This window comes from Drosophila montana, unplaced genomic scaffold, assembly GCF_035044405.1.
Source record: "Drosophila montana isolate Dmon_TW-CO22-7 unplaced genomic scaffold, ASM3504440v1 contig_3200_1, whole genome shotgun sequence".
Lineage (NCBI taxonomy): Eukaryota > Metazoa > Arthropoda > Insecta > Diptera > Drosophilidae > Drosophila > Drosophila montana.
Genome location: NW_026998080.1, coordinates 8,548,558 through 8,567,715, shown reverse-complemented (window position 1 = coordinate 8,567,715; position 19,158 = coordinate 8,548,558). Strand labels below are relative to the sequence as shown.

At 41.9% G+C, this 19,158-nt stretch overlaps 2 protein-coding genes across 2 annotated transcripts in view; both read right to left on the bottom strand.

Moving 5' to 3' along the window:
- Positions 1 to 1,298: 1,298 nt before the first annotated feature.
- Stacl (Stac-like) overlaps positions 1,299 to 19,158 on the bottom strand; it is a 79,739-nt gene continuing 61,879 nt past the window's right edge. The window contains 6 exon segments of the mRNA XM_064688047.1: positions 1,299 to 7,537; positions 7,632 to 7,826; positions 8,697 to 8,792; positions 8,956 to 9,089; positions 10,053 to 10,262; positions 17,406 to 17,870. Of these exon segments, the coding sequence (XP_064544117.1) occupies positions 5,006 to 7,537; positions 7,632 to 7,826; positions 8,697 to 8,792; positions 8,956 to 9,089; positions 10,053 to 10,262; positions 17,406 to 17,870 (3,632 nt within the window). The 3' untranslated portion in view covers positions 1,299 to 5,005.
- On the bottom strand, positions 13,614 to 16,169 carry LOC135432381 (integumentary mucin C.1-like). Its single transcript, XM_064688048.1, has one exon. It carries the CDS (start codon positions 14,853 to 14,855, stop codon positions 14,085 to 14,087), a length of 771 nt encoding a protein of 256 aa, XP_064544118.1. The 5' UTR covers positions 14,856 to 16,169; the 3' UTR covers positions 13,614 to 14,084.

Below are 19,158 nucleotides of genomic sequence, written 5' to 3'. Positions count from 1 at the left end.
TAACGGTCGCAAAATACCTTTTGCACTGGGCCCGGCCGTTGGCTCACATTTTTCATATAAAAATTCAGCTGAAATACCAGGCGAACAGAAATGTCCAGCAGGCAGATTGCATAGAAATTTTTTTGCAAAAATGATGACTTGCAATTTTCTTAACAGCTCACTGTTAAGCAGCTGTTATTTAACAGTTCGCTGTTAAGTCTATGTAAGTTAACAGACCACTGTTAACATCCCCTGGTAAATGGGGGCGTCCGGCTTGAACGGAAATTCAGCTGAAATACCAGGCGAACAGAAATGCCCAGCAGGTAGATGTACAGAAATTTTTTTTGCAAAAATGATGACTTGCAATTTTCGTAACAGCTCACTGTTAAGCAGCTGTTATTTAACAGTTTACTGTCAAGACACTGTTAGTTGACAGACCACTGTTAACATCCCCTGGTAAATGGGGGCGTCCGGCTTGAACGGAAATTTGGCAAAAATACCAGGCGAACAGAAATGACCAGCAGGTAGATGCACAAAAATTTTTATGAATGAAAAATTTCATTGCATACCCAAACGGGGCGTGCGGTGGCGCTGCTGGGTGCTTACATTTGACCGAAAATTCGGCTGAAGCACCAGGCGAACAGAAATGACCAGCAGGTAGACGAACTAAAAATTTTTATGAATGAAAAATTGCATTGCATACCCGCAAGCTGCAAAAATATTCGTTGCAGTCAGCTGCTAAATCAAAGATCGCTAATTTTAATGGCATACTTTTACTGTCGCTTTTGGCAGGGGTACTTGAAAAAAAATGCATTTTCTTTCTGGTGCGCATTTTGCAGGTTTTGCAGGTCCTTTAGGTTCACCAGGACTATATCAATGGTATGGTATGACCAAGGATATGTGGGTCAACTAGGTACCATCGAGGGGGCTGGGGCTGTTGCTGGGAGACGGCTGAAAGACAACCATGCATGTTTTTTGACCATTTCGGTCCTTTGGTTCACCAGGACGATATCCTTGGCATGGTAAAACCAAGCATATATAATTCATCTAGGAACCATCGATTTTACTAGTCTGTTCGCTCGGGGCGTGGCAGATATAGCGAAAAAACAGCACTTTCTTTATCAAAATTTTAAATGGCCATATCTCGGATTTTGGAAAGAATGGGAACGTTGAACGCGTGAAGGTCCTTAGAATAAACTGGTGTAATTTTGTTTTGTATATCACTTGATCAACTAGGCAAAAATACAGATGCTAGGTATAGAAGTATATTGCAGATACAAATGCCTTTAGTAGTAGTCCACAATAAAAGTCCGTTGAAATGTTTACATCGAATTTTAACATCATTGTTTTTATTCAGGTAAATTAAATGATGTGTGTGAGTTGTGTGGGGATAGCTACAAACAGCTGGAATAAGGCTCGAAGAAAGGCAGCTGAATGGAGGAGAATTAAGGGGGAGAGCAGGGATAATTTTCACATATAATTTGCATTTAGTGCTAAATGAGTTTTGTTTCGTTTTGTTTTATGTTGTTGGATTTGCTTGATTTTCTTCGTATTGTTTATTTGCTTGATTTAAGTTTATTTACGCGTTTGTCGCTCTAGATGCGTTTAATTGTTAAATGGTTTTTGCTTAGCTTTGTTCTTTTTTTTTTGTTCCTGTTGATATATGTTAGTTGCACTCTGATATCTTTGCCGGGTTCCCTTATGGTATACATATGTATATGTATCGTATTTTGTGTTTGATTTATTTATTTAGTTGTATATTTGCTACAAATAGTTCCATTTTAGGTATGTCCATTCACTTAGCTTTTTGGGATACTACACCAAAATACTCTAGACTGCATTAACATTCATTCTCAATCGTAATCGTAACTATAACAATATTATACACTAAACAAAATGAAGCATTAAGTTGACAGCCCAAAAGCAACTGAGTTCATCAGCTTTCTTGTTGGGGACTCGAACTTCATTCGACTCGATTCAGTAAGCCTGGCTGCTAGAATATTATCTGCTATTATTATAGTTAAATTTGTATCGATTTATTTATCGTTATTTCTATACTTTACTTAATTGCCAATTTCAGCATTTCACGTAACTCGTTTAGCGAAAAGCAAACATCGCGTTCGCATATTTTGGGTTGTCCTCTATTTTTCTTTCTCATCTTCATCTATTTCATTTAAATTACATACTCATAAGATTTGGGCGTTTTCATGTTCATCGACTTCATTCATTTTACATTTGTCTTAACTCCTAACATGATCGTAGAGCTATACATATACATATATACTATATATTTCAAATATAATATTCACTAAATATTTGCTAAAGATCGTATAATTAAATGGGTGCTCGATGTGTTTAGTGTTTGTTTGGTGCAGCAAATATTTATGTATCTTTTGTTCTGTTGGTATAGAAAAACCGCAGACTTATTGACTAATAGGCCATAGGGGTACACTTAGAATAATACACATTCGTACAGTTAGTGTTTAGAGTAGTTCAACAACAATGTGGTTAGAAAACGATGTCTAATAAAATGTCTCTAGTTTTTTGTTTCTCGTTCGATTTATCGTTTTTCAAAAGTCATTAAAAATAAATTCAAATTCAAAAGTTATTGCACAATTGAACGTGCTAAATGTGTTTGCTTTTTCTTCTTATTTTTTTTTGGTTTGGTTTGCATTCGCTTAAGTTTATGCACTACAAATACGATGCTCTCGTTACTCGTTACAGCTTACTCGCTACTCGTTACAGCTTACTCGCTACTCGTTACTTTCTCTAGCGCCTACAATTTAGTTAATACTTATTTATTCGCATGTAAAATTGGACGCCAAAACAATGAACAAAATTAACGCAAAGCCTTACAAATATTTTGAATAAATGTAATTAAATCTCAAGTGCGCTCTCAAAAGTTGTACGCAAATAAATTCATATATTAAGTGCAAATGTGTGACTTTTCTGCATGTCCGTGTGTGTGTGTGTGGGTATGTGTGTGTGTGGGTATGTGTGTGTGTGGGTATGTGTGTTTGTCTGCTGTGTGTGTGTGTGTGTGTGTGTGTGTGAGAATTCAGCACATTTGTTAATGTAGTTTCGGTTTGTTTCTTTGTCAATAAATAAGGCCAGTGGATACGCATACATCATAAAAGTACAATCATAATAATATTCATATATACTAAGTAGTATTTATCTTATATACATACGATCTCTAGTGGTTGGTTTGTTCTTCTTCTTCTTGTGTTGTTGTTGTTGTAAAAAGCGCACACATACACACAACTAGCGTATGCATGTGTTGTATTTTGTATAAGACTAAGTTCTGTCAATGCCTAGAAGCCGCAACTTATAGAGTCAAGCCTTATAAATGTTCCACTATCGAATTTCTCTTCTCGAACTTTCTTCTTGTTTTTTTTTGCTTGTAAGTAGGTTTTAGTTTTTTTTTTAATATTTTTAGTTATATTTTTTTCTTAACTTCGGTTATGTTTAGTTTGCTTTCAAAGTTGTTGGTATAAAAAATAGAAAAAATTTCGTGGCAATAAAAACGTTTTGTCTCAAATCATCATCAAATGTTTATCAAGATATTCTCAAATAGTTGTAGTAATAAAATCTGCTTAGCTGCTACAAGGGTATTACAGGGTATACAATATGCGTTCGCTTTCAACACTAAATACAATGTGAAACACGGATATGAATGACTTAATCTTCTATCATATATAAGTATAAGTACCACATATACATAAGTGTATATATGTATATATATATGTATATATAGAATACGCTGCTGATTGCTTAAAAGTTGCTCGAAAAATTAGTGTTGCATACAAATACCATGTATGCCTGTATGTATTATATAACTACATGCGGCGATTTCTCAAGCGATTAAAAAGCACATTTGTTCATAGGTGTAAGTGTGTTTTGTGTGTGTATTTGTATGTGTGTATCTGCGTATGTCAAATTCAAAGCTGAGCTGGCAGCTACTTCTTAATCCGGTTTCATATTAACTACTCGTTACTTGTTACTCTTTACTTTTTACTCGTTAGTTCTAGCTCGTTAGTTTTAACTCGTTACTGATTACTCGTTAGTGCCATCTCGTTACTGATTACTCGTTATTTCTAACTCGTTACTCGATACTTGCTACAAATTACTTGTTAGTACTAACTCGTTACTATTTACTTTTAGATTCAGCTCGTTCCCGGTTAGTCTTAACGCGTTACTTGATACTCGTTCCTTTCCACTCGTTATTTATTACCACTAGCTTGTTGCTTGTTACTTACTAGTTCTTACTCCTCACATTTTACTCGTCAATCCGATTCGTCACTTCTTACTTGTTAGTTCTAACTCGTTACTGATTGCTTGTTATTTTTAACTCGTTATGATTACCCGTTAGTTCTAACTCTTGATACTTGATACTCTTGAGTTTCAACTCGTTATTGGCTCTTCGTTAGTTCTACCGCATAACTTTCCACTCGTTACTTCATTAGTTCTTACTCGTAGCAGGTTACTTGTTAGTTCTAACTTCTTACTTTTTACTCGTTAGTTCTTCTCATTATTCTTAAAGCTTACGATTTCTGTTGCATCTAGAAGACGTGTCCCTTGTGGTGCTGTCGTTCTTTCATTTTTCCAATGGTATGGCGCAGTTGTTGTTGTTGGTGAATGGTGTTTGTTGTTGTTGTTGTTGTTGTTATCGCTTGTTGTTGGCTGTGAAAATTGTGTCAGACAAACGTTGAGATGATGCTTCAATGCTCCCTTCCTCAAAGCCGTCAACCGGAAGCATTCCTGTGCTGGCATTAGGGATCCGGATGTGGATATTGGGGAGCGGTTTCTGGGATTGCCACTACAACAATAGTTGGGGCCGAGCCCAAGTCAGGTCTGGCGGGCGGGGGTGGCCAATTAGTGCGTTTGGGTCTTAGATTTTTTGTTCTTGTTGCCTCACTCAGTCGCTCGAGTCTTTTGGTTTGCTCTCGTTGGAGAGTCTCGGCTATCGCTGTGAGCATAACTAACAATAATTACCATTACCATACCACGGAAAGGTCCAGCACCATCAGTGCGGAAGCATCAAAGGTCGCGCCGTGCTGGTCAGTCTGTGGTGCGACTTGTCGCCACCGCCGCCATACTCATCGTACGCCAGCAGGGGCGAGATCTTGAGCCCGGTCTTCTCGGGTATGATCTTGAAGTGCGGCTGATCGGCGCTGATCAGCAGCGGTCGCTTCATGGACGAGTGCAGATACGGGTCGTGTCCATGTGGCATATTGCTGGCGGCGGCGGCGCCCAGGGGTCGCCTTGTGCTCGGCACATTCATTTTCTTGCACGGCTCCGGCTTGCTCTCGTAGTTCAGCTGACAGTTCTCGGGCGAATACTTGTTCGGCTTGTATATGGAGAAGATGTTGTTGATCAGACTCAGGGCGGAATGGCCGCCGGCGGAGGCGTGATGTATGCCCGCCGTTGGCTGTTGGGTGAGCACGCTGCCGCCTAGCGTCGTGTGCTCCGGATAAAAGTTGTTGTACTGATACGAGGGCAGCGTATCCGCTGTCGGATATACCTTATGCCCATAGCCATAGACTGGAGCTGGAGCCGGTGCCGGTGGCGCTGCGCCGCCCAGATGACGTGCCTGCTGATGGTGGAGCGCTGGGATCCCAGCGGGATTCTCAAAAAAATTGTAGTTCGCCCCATTGTTGGAGGAGCCGCTCGAATCGAACTGCGGCGGCGACGGCATGCCCTCGAGCAGCGATTTCTTGATCATCAGCCGCTCGTGCTCCCGGTCATGCATATCGATGGGCTGTCCATTGTTGTAGCAGCGCACGTTGACATTCTTGACCTTCAGATTGCTGTGCATGTTGCGGCGCATGTCCATGTTGATGGGGCTGGGCGGCTTGTCCAGCTGCTCCCAATACTTTTCCAGATCAATATTGAAATCCTCCAGATCGATCTCTGTCGTATCGGAACAGCTGTCCTCGTCGAACAGACTGGGCGGCTGCACCTCCAGCAGGGATTTGCTGCGCGTGGGCCGCTGATACTGGGCCTGATAGCGCCGACTGGGACTGGCTGCCATGTGGCACTGGGCCAGATAGCGTTCGTCCTCGTCGAGGAATTTGTCCTGCAGCAGCAGACGCTCGCGCTCGGCGCGTATGAACTGCTCCAGATCGGTGTCGTAGCGACAGTGCATGTGCTCCTCCTCCTCGGCGGCCGGATGATGGCCCGGACAGTGCGGCGGTGTGCGTCTTGTCGCACGGTGCTGCGGCTGGCGATGGCAGCAATAGTCCTCCGACGCACAGCAGCAGATCACGGTGGTTGCGGGCAGCAAACGCTGCTGGCCACGCCCCAGCCGATGATCTGCCTCTGCGCGCTCCTCAAACAGCCAATCCGCGGGCGAGCGCAGACTGAGATTCAGATTCCTGTTGCTGCCAGCGCCGGCTGCGGCGCCATAGACATCGCCCAGCCGGCGCCTGGAGCCGGCATAAATATCATCCAGCAGGCACTTGGCACTGGTGCACTGCTCCCGCCCACAGCAGCTATGCGCCATTGCGCGCTCATCCAAGCTGTTGCTATACAGCATATTCATGGTGCGTCTGTATGCCTCGCGCTTGTCGCGTCGCGTATTCGAGGCGGGCGGCAGCTCGTAGTCAATGATGTCGAAGGGCATCGTCTTGGTGGACGCGCTGAACGAATACGATTTGGGCACGCCCGCGCGATTCTTCAGTATCGAGGTGGTTGTGGCCGTCCCGGGCCCGACTCCTGCGCTTGTTCCAGCGCCTGGGCCACCCGACTCATAGACGTTGCCCTCGAAGCAACAACTCTGCGATTTGGGATATTGAAACTCCTTGCAGCTCTTCGAACGCTGCAGTCCGTAGCCGGGCGAGCCTTCGCCCTCGCCGCGACGCTCCCGCATGGGCAGCGCATCGTCTGCGTATTTCTCGTCCTGTTCGCGTATGTCGCGCAGAATGCGATTGCTGTAGCTGCCATATTTGAGGCAATCGGGCACATAGTCCTCGTCCAGATCGTCGGAACGATTCGAGTAGATGTTGTCCGTATACCAGGTGGAGTCCAGCTGCTTGGGCTTCGGCTTGGCCAGCAGCAGTTTGTCCCGCTTCGACTGGCGATAGCTCTCGAAGCAGATGTTCTTCATCTTCTCCAGCTTTTGCTCCCGTATCCGCTCCCAGTTCTCCCAGTTCTTGTCGTTCTTGTTGCGCCCGGACAGTATGAGTACATCCCTGTCCTTGTCCCAGGTGAAGCCCGCATCGGCATCGCTGTACTCGATGTTCAGGCGCTTCGTCTCCCGGCTGGGCGATGTCTGCGCTTGTGACTGCGAATGTGTGTGTGTGTGACTGTGTGTGTGTGTGTGGGTTATGGGCATTGAGCTGCTATTGGCTAAATTGTTATTATCGGTAACTACAATTCTAATTCTACGCTTGGTCTTGTCGCCCGCTCCGGCGGCACGCGACGTTTGCATTGATGATTTTGCTGGCGGCTCTTCCTCTTCTGGCTGTCACACCTCCTGCAGATACTTGATGGGACAATAGCCCTGACGATTGTCCGCCGAACGCACCATGACCATGCCATTTACCTCGTCGCCAGTCTACATTTACATATACACATGGAGCAGTAAAGAAGGGTTAGCCTCTGCTGTTCTCTGTGGCTTCTATATAGATTTCTACTATTTAGTTGCCTACCTGTATGACAATCTGGTCGCGTAGGAGCGTCATATTCTCGCCGCGTTCGCCATCGGAGACCTGGAGATTGTGCGTCACCTGGAGCGGCTTCTCGTTGGCATTGAGACGCACACAATACTTGGATGGAAAGAAACCGACGCGTCCCAGCACTTTGCCCTTCCACCAGTCCGGATCGGAGGTATCGATGACTGTCACCTGCCGATTGAACAGTTGTGTGTGTGTGTGAGTGTGTGTTAAGCAACAGCCATTACCCAGCTACTTGTCCTTGCCAGGACAATGGCAAAAAAAAAAAAAAAAACGAGTAGAAAACAAAATAAAAACAATAGCTGCAGCTTGGCTAATGCATATGTAAATATCTCGCACAATGTGCCAGCGGCCATGGGGGCGTATGCGCAATCCCAATGCCAATCAGAATGTTTGCACAAGCCCCACCCTTCCCCTTAACTACTATTATTGCTATTTTTTCTATATACTACTTCTTTTTGTTTTGTTTTTTTTTGTTCTTATTTTCCATTTGCTTTGCTCCGTGTGTACATAATAAAAATGCGCTGTGTACATTATAAATGAACCAGTTGTGTGTTTGTTTTCGTTCTTGTTTTTGCTCATATCGAATATATTGCTATACACTCACAGATACAAACACATATGTCCATAGACAAACATATTTATTTGTATATGTGTATGGGTGTGTTTTGTCCAAGCAATTTCCTGCGCTGCCATTGTCCTGCTTTATGTGTGCGATAAACTCACAGTTTAGCGGATTAAACAAAGCGCTTTACTTATTTATTTGCTGCATGCGAAAATATGTGCAGAGAATATTATTACTCTGCAAGCCGAGTCGAAAGGGTATGCAGAGCATACAAATTTATATGACTTACTGCAGCTGCAGCTGCGACTTTAACATTCCATAATTAAATTTAATTGAAGCTTCTTTCTTATTCCTCGAACAAAATGAATAAAATTCTAAATAATTAAGTATATTTACACATTCAATTTAAGTATTTGAGTGTGGAAACAACTACCCGTCTGATAATGTTCCCTCGATTTATTGTAAATACAACTCACCTTGTAGCCGGCCTTGAGGTCCAGTTCATCGGCATGCCGCGCCTTAAAGTTGTAGAGTATGACATACAAATTGGTGGGCAGCAGACGATGTGATTTCTTGAAATTGGAAAAACATTACAGCGTGCTAATAAACAACATGTCAGGCAGAGATTGTCAATAGAGAGAGAGAGAGAGCAATAAAAAGAGAGAGAGAAAAAAAAAAAAGAAAACGAAAGTGGGAGCCAAACGGAAATGGGGGGAATACCTGGGCATGTCTTACAGGTGATAGGCATGGCGATGTGCTGGCCGAGGACTGCGATTTCTCCATTTCATCGGGCAAATCGACGCTGCCGCCGCGCATGCCGCGCGTGGCATACAGAAGCTTGCGGCCCGGATGCGAGGGGCTCGATGGCGCTGTAATGGATATGGTTATGCGACACAAAAGAGAAGAGAAGAGAAGAGGAGAAGGAGAAGAAGAGCAGAAGAAAGGCAGCGTTAATGGCCAACAGCGATGGCAGCAAGGACATGCAACAAACACACACACACACACACTAACACACAGAGAGAGAGGCTGACTCTCAATGTGGTTGTCAGGTTAATTAAATGCACGCATGATAGAAAGAATAACAAGAAACAGATACAAGTTACAAGTTAAAGATACAGATACAGAAACAGTTACAGATATAGATACAGTTAAAGATATAGATACAAAGCGGTAAATGAGGAAAATTATAGAGGCTGTTCGTGTGTGCTTCAACAATCAAATCGAGCCGTTAACTTTGCAGCTGGGCGATAAATTCAAATGAAGCCTTAAGTTGAAAATATTCAAGATACTTTTTTTTACAGAGATGATGTTGTATATGACTGTCGAGTGAAGTGGAGCTGAATGGAACACGGTTTACTTTTCGTCAATTTCTACTAAGTACTTTCAGCTAGTGCTACAAGAAAAACAAACAATGAAAATGTATTCAAAACAAGCTAAAAAAAAAAACAGAAGGAAAACTACATCAAACTTTGAGGCGTGTTTACAAATAAAGCAATTATTGTTAATTGTACTATATTAATTCTGTAAATTCTTATGTTCCATTTGTCGTGTTTATCGCTCGTTGTACAAGAAGTTTTATCTGTTTAGTTATTTCGAAAGGCTTTCGAGTCAAGAAGAATTAGAAGCAGAGTTAAGAGCAGTTAAGAGTTCTAGTTGAAGCCCAAAGAACGGGTGATCCAGTTAAGTGGATACTGATTGATTTAAATTAGCTGAAGTTATTGTTAATAGATATTTAGATTTGTTGGTGGTTGGTTGGTTGGTTGGGTTAGGTGCAACTCCGTTCGGTGTGGAGACGTTGGTGACGGGAGCGGGAATTGTGGTTAGCTACTTACAGTGCAGCCGGCTGTTGTTCGATGGGGGAGTACTGTGCTCCAGATGCCCTCCCGAGCCGCCATGATAGTAGCCGCTGGATGTCGAGGCGGCCGTTGCCGGCAGATGCTGGCGGCGCCTAAACTGACCGTGCAGCTCCGAGGATTCGGGTGAGTCCAAGCTCAACGATTTCATGCGTAAGTTCAACTTTTGCCGGCGCGGTGAGTGCGGTGCTGTTGTTGTTGTTGTTGATGTTGTTGTTGTTGTCGCGGGTGTGATGGTGTTTTTTGGTTATTTGGATCGATCATCGGATCATGATCATTTTTGGACAATAACGCGACAGACACAACATGATTTTTGGTTTGGTTTTCGGTTTTCATACGAAAAAAGCGAATAAAATGTATAAAAAAAGGTTGCAATTTAATTTCGTTTTGTTCAGAATTTCGTATACTAAATGCGTCTATATGCAGCTACAGCTCTAGGAAAAGTAACCAGAAAAACATAAATAACTAAACAAATAGTATATATATATATATATATATGTATAAATATATATACATGTATAATTTTATAAAATTTAGTTTTGTACTCATTTTAAGCTAGAACTGAAATTTGAAAACAAAACAATAGGACACAGATTAAAGATAGAGTATATTTGCAACAGAGCAACATTCAACACGTTTAAAGAGACAGCAAAGTGTATCTGGTGTATTTTGGGTGTAGTTTTTTTCTAGGCGCCCCGTGCCAGCTGCCGTTTATAAGAAAAAGTTCATTGCGTGTAGTTCAGTGTAGTTCTTTGGCATTATTATTATTTTAATTATTATTATAATAATGAATACAAAAAGATATTGGACGAGTCAAAAAGACAAATAGTTGGAGCATTCGTAAAAGTTATCTGTTTGCTGAACGATTCTCTTGACTCAAAAATATTCTGAATTGAATTTCAGAATTTCGGTTTTATTTTGTATTTTTTACTTTGTTTTTATGGTATTTACAACAAGCAAATCGTGTGAGGTGCATTAATAAAATACTAAAATACTTTAAAATACATTTAAATTTGTAGCTAATTACCGAAAGAAAGAAAACACACACACACACTCACATGCTACTCGTTTGATATTTAGAATTGAAGTTTAACTAATTTATACAATAATATTGATTATTTTAGTTTAAGTTGAGTATTTTATAATAATTACTGTGCTGCTTGTTTTAAATATTTCATTAAAGTAAACTAATCTTAAGGCTTTCAGTGCTAAAGACGAAGAAATAATAATAATAAAAAAAACAAGATCAAAGATATGTGTGTATCTGGGTAAAACTTATTAAAATTATAAATAAATTAAAAATAAAATCCAATGTAGATCTTTCTGTCAGCTTGTCGCAGCTCGAATTCAATTTCAAATTCAATTTTAATTCAAACGCACGCGTCTCTTGGTCTTGGACTCGTCGTGACTGGGCTCGGGACTCTTGAGGATGGTTCTGGTTAGCATCAGCGGCTCGCCAAAGGGCCGCACGATGTCGGTTTTCGTATTCGTTGCAGCTGTAGGCATATATTCCAGATAGATATATATATATATATTTAGATATATAATCATTGGATGGGTTTATTTTGGAATGCCAAGCGACGATTGTTAGTGAGAGCTGCTTAGTGGGCTCGACTTTGGCATGCTGGAGCGTATTAAAACTAATTAAGTTAAACGAAGACAAGGCAAAAGTATTAAACATTAAGACGGCAGCGTTCATGCATAAAGCGGCGCAACTCGGCCAGAACAGACACTGTCCTGGGGCCAGCATGTAATAGAGCAGAAAAAAATAATCCAGCTGAAAGCTCAAGCTCTGGCTCTGGCTCTGGCTGCAGCTATCTGACTGTGCCTGGGCCGGCCTGGCTCCCAGCAATCTCTCGGACCAGGCCGAAAAGAAAACATGCAAATGGTATGAGCAAATGTAAAGAAGAAAAATGAAAATCCCAGTCGCAAGTTCCAATCTAAAGGCGAAAAAGAGACACAGAGAGAGAGAGAGAGCGGGAAGGAAATTGTGCGCCACAACAAATTTTAGCATAATTATGTTGCAGGAAACTTGAAGTCGAGCAGAGAGCGGCTAAGCAGCCCAAAGATAAAAACACAAAAAGAAAAAAACCCGTTTCCCAAGCTGCCCCCTCTGCCCCACTCTGCTCCCTCCCGGCCAGCTATCTCGCGCGGACATGGCAGCGAATAGATTGAGAATGCCATTAAAAATGCGGCAGATATTAAGCATAAATGAACTCGGCTCCAACTTGGCCAGAACTTCCATTTTTATGCGAACTGCAACTTGCAACTGTGCAACATTTGTTTGTGCGCATTTCATGTACTCTGCAGTCATGAAAAACGCATGAGCTGGGCCTTAATTAGCTAGACGTAGGCAGAGGGAGCCTATTTGGCGCTTAAAGCTTGATCAGCTGCTAAAGATTCTTACTTTTTTAAATTGTGTGCAATTCTTAAAGAAGTACACCCCGATTTTTAACTTTATTACTTGAGCTTGTTCACGACGATATCGCAGATTTAAAGAGTTGCCAGCTTAGTAGCTTATTTCAAGCTATTTTTAGACAATGTTTAGGGTTTCTTGGTTGCGAATGGCTTTAGTTTCCAGATACAAGTCTGAAAATCGAATGCCAAAATATGTTTTTGAGTTGAAACATGAAAATTTGGGGCCTTTATCTCAGGTATAGCAAATGTCTAGTGTAGGTTTTATAAAAAAGGCAGATCTGTTAAATCTCACTTTTGCAGGGCATCTGCTTGTCGAGCAAACTCAACTGAAACATTTCAACTGGCATTTTTATATCCATGGAGAGGGTATTATAATTTTGTCACGAAATGTGTAACGCATAGTAGAAGACATCTCCGACCCGAGAAAGTAGATATATTCTTGATCAGCATCAACAGCCGAGTTGATATAGCCAAGTCCGACTGTACGTCCGTCCGTGCGCCCGCCTGTCTGCCCGTCCGTCTGTCTGTTGCTAGGCGAACTAGTCTCTCAGTTTTAAAGCTATCCTCTTGAAACTTTGCATGGGTCCGTCTATCTGCTGCAGGCAGTACAAATGTTGGCAGCAGCCTGATCGGACCACTATATCATAACACTCTATCGGACCTATATATCAGGTAAGTTCTCGTATGAAACATTATTTGGTTAAACGCAATAGCTCGATCAACTCCAGCATTTACTAGTTTAACTATGATGCTTACATATGAGCCATATCTTAGCAAGAACGTACTACTATATTATAAAGCTCTCTAGGAAGAATCGTTAGATAAAACAGTTTTTGTATGGCAAAAGATTCTGTTTTCCAAGATACTTTCACGAAACGAGCTTCTCGAGTCTCACCTATCTGCCAAGCTTTAAGGCAAGTGTCTACAAGGGTATTAAATCTTCGGTGTGCCGTAGATATACATACGTTCTTTCTAGTTACTTTTATTTTATGTTTTCCTTCTGTGGCACACAAAAGCTGACAATGGCGCGCAATTTACACGGCACAGGCGCTGCGAGTTGTTTCTTTGGCTGCATGCAAAAACTTTCCCTTGCCCCGCACCCCGTGTCAACTGTTTCCCCCCCTACCCCACACAAGAGTCGAGTCCTGTTGCAGAAGGCAACTCGGCCATGTATACAAATTATGCCAATGTGCCTTGGCTAGGCTTGTAATTGCAGTTGTTACTGCTGCTGCTGCAGTTGTTGTTGTTGTTGTTGTTGTTGTTGTTGTTGTTGTTGTTGCTGCCGGAAATGAGCCGTTTGCCTGAAGTGTAAACTGGGTTAAGACTAATTGGCGTGCTGGGCCATTGTTAAAGCGAAGTTTGGATTGCGAGGCGTCTCTGAATGGAAATTAAAGTAAATGAAATGCATTTCGTTTGGTGCAATCAACTAAGGTGTAACATTTAACACACACACACACACACACGCGCGCACACATACACACACTCTATAAAATACAACACTTAGAGAGAGAGAGAGAGAGGGGGGGGGGGAGAGAGTGGGAGACAGTGACAGACAACAATAAATGCGACACGTAAAAAACACGTATTAAACATTCAATTGGAATAAAATGCAGTACTATTCCAAAAAGAACGGTTGCTTGTTCGAGTTGTTGTTGTTGTAGTTGATGTTGATGTTGATGTTGTTGTTGTAGTTGTAGTTGTAGTTGATGTTGTTGATGAACTGATAATTGTAGTTGCGGTTGCTGTTGTTGCTGTTGTTGCTATTGCTGCAAAACTGATTGCAGCACTGTCAAACGAATAGTTGCCGCACAAATCGATGACCGAATGTGCCGCACGTTGCGTGCGAATACAGGTAGCTGAATTTGTTGGTGTCTCAGTGTATTCGTGTGGATAGTTGTGCAGGTGTTGGTGGTGGTAGAAGTGATGGTGGTGGTGCTGGTAGTGTTGTTGTAGCTGTTGTAGCTGTTGTTCTTGTTGTTCGTTGTTGTATGTGACGTAATTACTTTCTGGCAATGATATCGAGCGATGCTGCTGCTGCTGCGACGAGCGCTGCTGTCGCAGCCGTCCAAAGCCGGACAATGGTCGAAATCCGGCAAACAGACGACGTCGCACTCCCGGATCATTTTGCAGATAGCTGCACGAGAGCGGCTGCTGCGCCAGCTGTTGCTGATGTGCTGGCGATGCCTGTTGCTGGTATAAAGATGTTGCTGTTGTCCCTGCTCCTGCTGCTGCTGCTGCTGCTCCTGTTGTTGTTGCTGTTGTTGCTGCTGCTGTTGATTGTTGTTGTAGTTGCTGCTGTTGCAGTGCGCTGGCCGTGTAGTAGTTAATGCCAAAGCCGCTGCTGATGTACGCCGAGCTGGACATATTGCTGACGGGCGCATAGGGCGCGGCATAGCGTTGATCTTTGTGCCAATTGCAGTTGCATTCGCAGTCGCAGTCGCAGTCGCAATTGTGTTTATCATTTTATATATAATACATTTTTTTTATATATATATTTTATTTTTTGGTTGTTAGGCAAGCGCAACAAATTGTGGCAAAGAGATGACACGAGAAAACATTTTGGTGTGTGTTAATTTCGAATTGTTGCACAATCAATAAATTAAGTGTCCTGTTTCAGTGTGTGCCTGCGTGTCTGTGTCTGTGTGTGTGTGTCTGTCTGTGTGTGGGTGTGTACAAATTAAGGCATTATATCATTATATATAATCCCATTATTGCAATCTCAGTCAAATTGGTCAAATTAGCCAATTGCCATGCCGCTGCAATAAACCATTTAATATTGTGCAAGCAACAAATTGGCTAGAGAAATGGCAAAGGCACAAAGGACGCAGCAACAAACTACACACACACACACACACACACATTTTGCTAATTGGAAATATGTAGCTGCAGCAACCACAGGGGAAATACAGCTGCTGCAGTTGCAAGTGATGAAGCTGGCGCTAATTATGAGGCCAACTGCTTTTGGCCTGGCCAATGCACTCGACTGCGACAGATTGCAAATAGGCAACGCCATTTAAACTGATCGCCCACAGCAAAAGGGGCGGGGCGTGCGTACGAGTGTGTGTGTGTGTGTGTGAAAATTGTGCTGCCAGCTGGCTGCGTCGATTTTCAATTGAAAATCATTCTTGCATGGCTGCCTTTGATATTGTAGCCGGGCATATGCACATTAATGCATATAGTACACTATACATATAGGTAATAAAAATACCCTAACAAATGTGGCGAGTGTTTGCGTCAGGCGTTTTTTTTAAATAATAATTAAGTTAAAGTAAATAAAATTAATAATAAGCATATTAAATAGTTTAATTATAAGTTTTCAATCATTACTATTGATTTATAATATTTGATATTGCATTTAAAATGCATTTAAAATATATTAATAAATTTTGGAGTTTTTTAAGTAGTGTATATAAATATTCGGCACGTCGCAGGCAGCTCTATTCAATTGATATTTGGGTCATGATAATAGATACAACGAGTGAAACTTGGTAGGAGCACCGAGCCAGAGCTCGCACAGCACGCATACACACTGGGGAAATACACACACACACACACACTCACACAAGCACACACACATACACTCCCATACATATGCAAAGAAGTCTCAAAGTCAAATAGTTATTAAATAAATGAACTATTTAAAACTTAAGCACTTGCATTTAGAGTTCAAAAAAAAAGCTTTTATTCAAGTTGTTTATTAATTTGAGTAAATATGTGTGTGTGTGTGTGTGTGTTGAATGATAGTATATATGTCATGATTAGCATATACAAAATACATAGAAACTAAATACATTAGTTTAGTTAAGCACTAGTTATATATGTGGCTAATTAAATGCTGTTGCTAAACGCTAGTTAAAGGAACTAAGCTAAACTAAACTACGATTTGGCAATTAGCTAGAGAAAAGCAGAAAGTTTGTATTTATTTTCGGGGCTGGCGCAAAGTGCCAAATAAAATGTGTGTGAGTGTGTGTGTTTGTGTAGATCTAAGAGTTGTACACAAAATGCATAGCTACATTGCTCAAGTGTGTGTGTGTGTGTGTGTGTGTGTGTGTGTGTGTGTGTGTTGGCCAAATTCTAAATCGCAAGCGTAGGAGCAGCAATCGGCAAGGCGAAGCAACGGGGCGTATGCGCAATGTATCTAACGTATGCAGTTGGGCAATCAGAATGGGAATTGAATTAAATATAAGAAATATGTCTCTGTGTGTGTGTGGGTGTGTGTGTGTGTGAGGCGGCAAAGGATGCGCTACTTGGCGTTTATACAAGTGCAGTAACGGCATTTAGCAGAGTTGTAGGTGATTAAAAAGTATTTAAGGACTTGCACTCACTGTAAGTGTGTATGTGTGTCTCTGTATGTGCGTGTGTGAGTGAGATGGCAAATATCAAATATTAGTAGCTGCTTTTATGGCTAAGCTAACACAGCACTTACATATGCATGTGCGTGCGTGTCTGTGTGTGTGTGTAGATAGTATATGTGTGTGTGTGTGTGTTACAATACTTTCAACTTTGCTTTAAAGATTGATTTACTTGGAAGTCTTGAATTTGGAGTTCAACGAAACGAAATGAAGAAATGTGAGCTGAATTGATTGATTGACTGTTTGTAACAGAAAGAGAGGGGAGGGGGAGAGACAGACAGACAGAGAGAGGGAGAGAGCGAGAGAGAAAGAGAGCAAAGGGTAACCGAGATAAAACCAAAGCTACAAACCATAAAAATGTCAAAAGAAACGACACAAAACAAGAGAAAAACAAGATAAATGCAAGAAACAGAGTTTATGAAATTATGAGCAGACTTTTAGTTAGATAGAGACAGACAGAGAGAGAGAGAGAGAGAGAGAGAGACAACAAAACTACTATGGCGTAATCTTTTTTTTTTCGGTTTTCATATTTTTTTTTTTTTTGTTGGTATTTTTTGCGGACCTGAGCTACTAGAGATATCTTGTGTGGGCACCGGCAGACCGCCGCGCTGCTGCTGCAGCTCCTGTTGTTGCAGCTGGACGCCCAGTATGGGCATGGCCACGGGCGGCGGACGAACACCACGGCCGGCGCGCACCGCTGCCGCCTGGGCAACCGATGCCAGGCTGCGCTGGTGCTGCTGATGCGCCTGCTGATGGATCTGCTGCTGATGGATCTGCTGCTGATGGATCTGTGGCTCCGGCAGCAACGGCTCCGGCACATTGACAATGGGTATATCGGCGATGGGCAGCCGTTCCACGGCGCTGCTGGCGAGCGGCTGCAGCGGCAAGACTGTGCTCGCCGCGCCCGGAGCTCCGGCTCCGGCTCCGGGTCCGAGGGCTCCTGCTCCGACACTGCTGCTGCTGCCTCCGTCCAACGTTTGTTTGCCCGGCACGTGGACGGTTTTGTCAGCGGCGGCGGCGACGGCGGCTGGAATATGCCCGGATTTGAGTTCGCCGGCTTGTTTCAGCACACGATAAATTTGATCGATTTCGGTAATTTCTTTTGTTTATTAATTTTTAATCGATTCGTGCCGTGGCATTTAAGTTGATTAGTTGCCGTAATTTTTGTTTTTTTTTTTGTTAATTTTAATTTTATTTTGTTGGTGGTGATGGTGGGCGTGGTGAACAGTGGTGGGCGTGGTGTTGGCCAGTTGTGGTTTGGTTCAATTTCGATACGTTTTTCGATTTTTGGTGATGTGCATTGAAGTGCATTAGTTAAATTTTGGCAAGTGGTTGGTTGGAACGATGATTCGTTATGAGCATCGATATGGTTTTCGAGGGGGGGGCGGGGGAGGGTTCTCTTAAGGGTTGATGTCAATGAAGATTCTTATATAACATATGTGTGTATATATGTATGTGTGTGTGTGTTTGTGTGTCTGTGTGTGTGTCGGTGTATGCTAGAGTTTACTTTAGCTTAATCCACACGTTTTGCATAATCCGCCTGCTCGAGCGCTTTTGTTACGGGTTTCAACAATGTTCGAATGTGGTTTTTTGTGTCTGAGTAAAGAACTAACGACAAATTTAGGTATAACCTCTAGTTAGGCGACATTTAGAAATGGTATCAAAAGCTAAATGTGTATCGATTGCTTGCCCAATTCTGAGAGTACCCAAAAGTAATCGATATATGTCTGTGTGAGTGTGTGTGTGTGTGTGCGATGTGTTAAACGATAGCTAGTGATAAGTTGAGCTGATTTCTGATTGATCTTATGTTATTTTTGTTGTTGTTGTTCTTGTGGCAATAAGATTTACTTAATGACAGCTCTATAACATGCTCCACTACGCAATCTTATTGTTGTTGTACGATTAAGTCGAAAAACAAAGTATATATATCGATAGTTCGATAGCTCGATCAATTTATTCTTTTGGTGAACTTTCATAGCCTGCATAATGTGTGAATGGATTTCGAAAAAACTCTTTTGTTTTGTGTATTCTGTTGAACTGAGTGTTGTTTTTGCTGATCTTGTTTTAATATATTTAATATATATATATATATAAGTATATAGATAAATGATAATTGTTTGATTTCATTCTTGTCTGGCTAATTAGGTGAATCAAAGCGCAACAATCAATCATTGCATTAACCGAATTCGGAAAACATAAAATCGATAACACAAATTATCTCTTAAATAAATGAATATTGAAAGTATAAAAACAAAAACCAAAATAAAACAAAACACAAGAGATACAATTCAAGCGCATGGCAATTGAGTATCTTT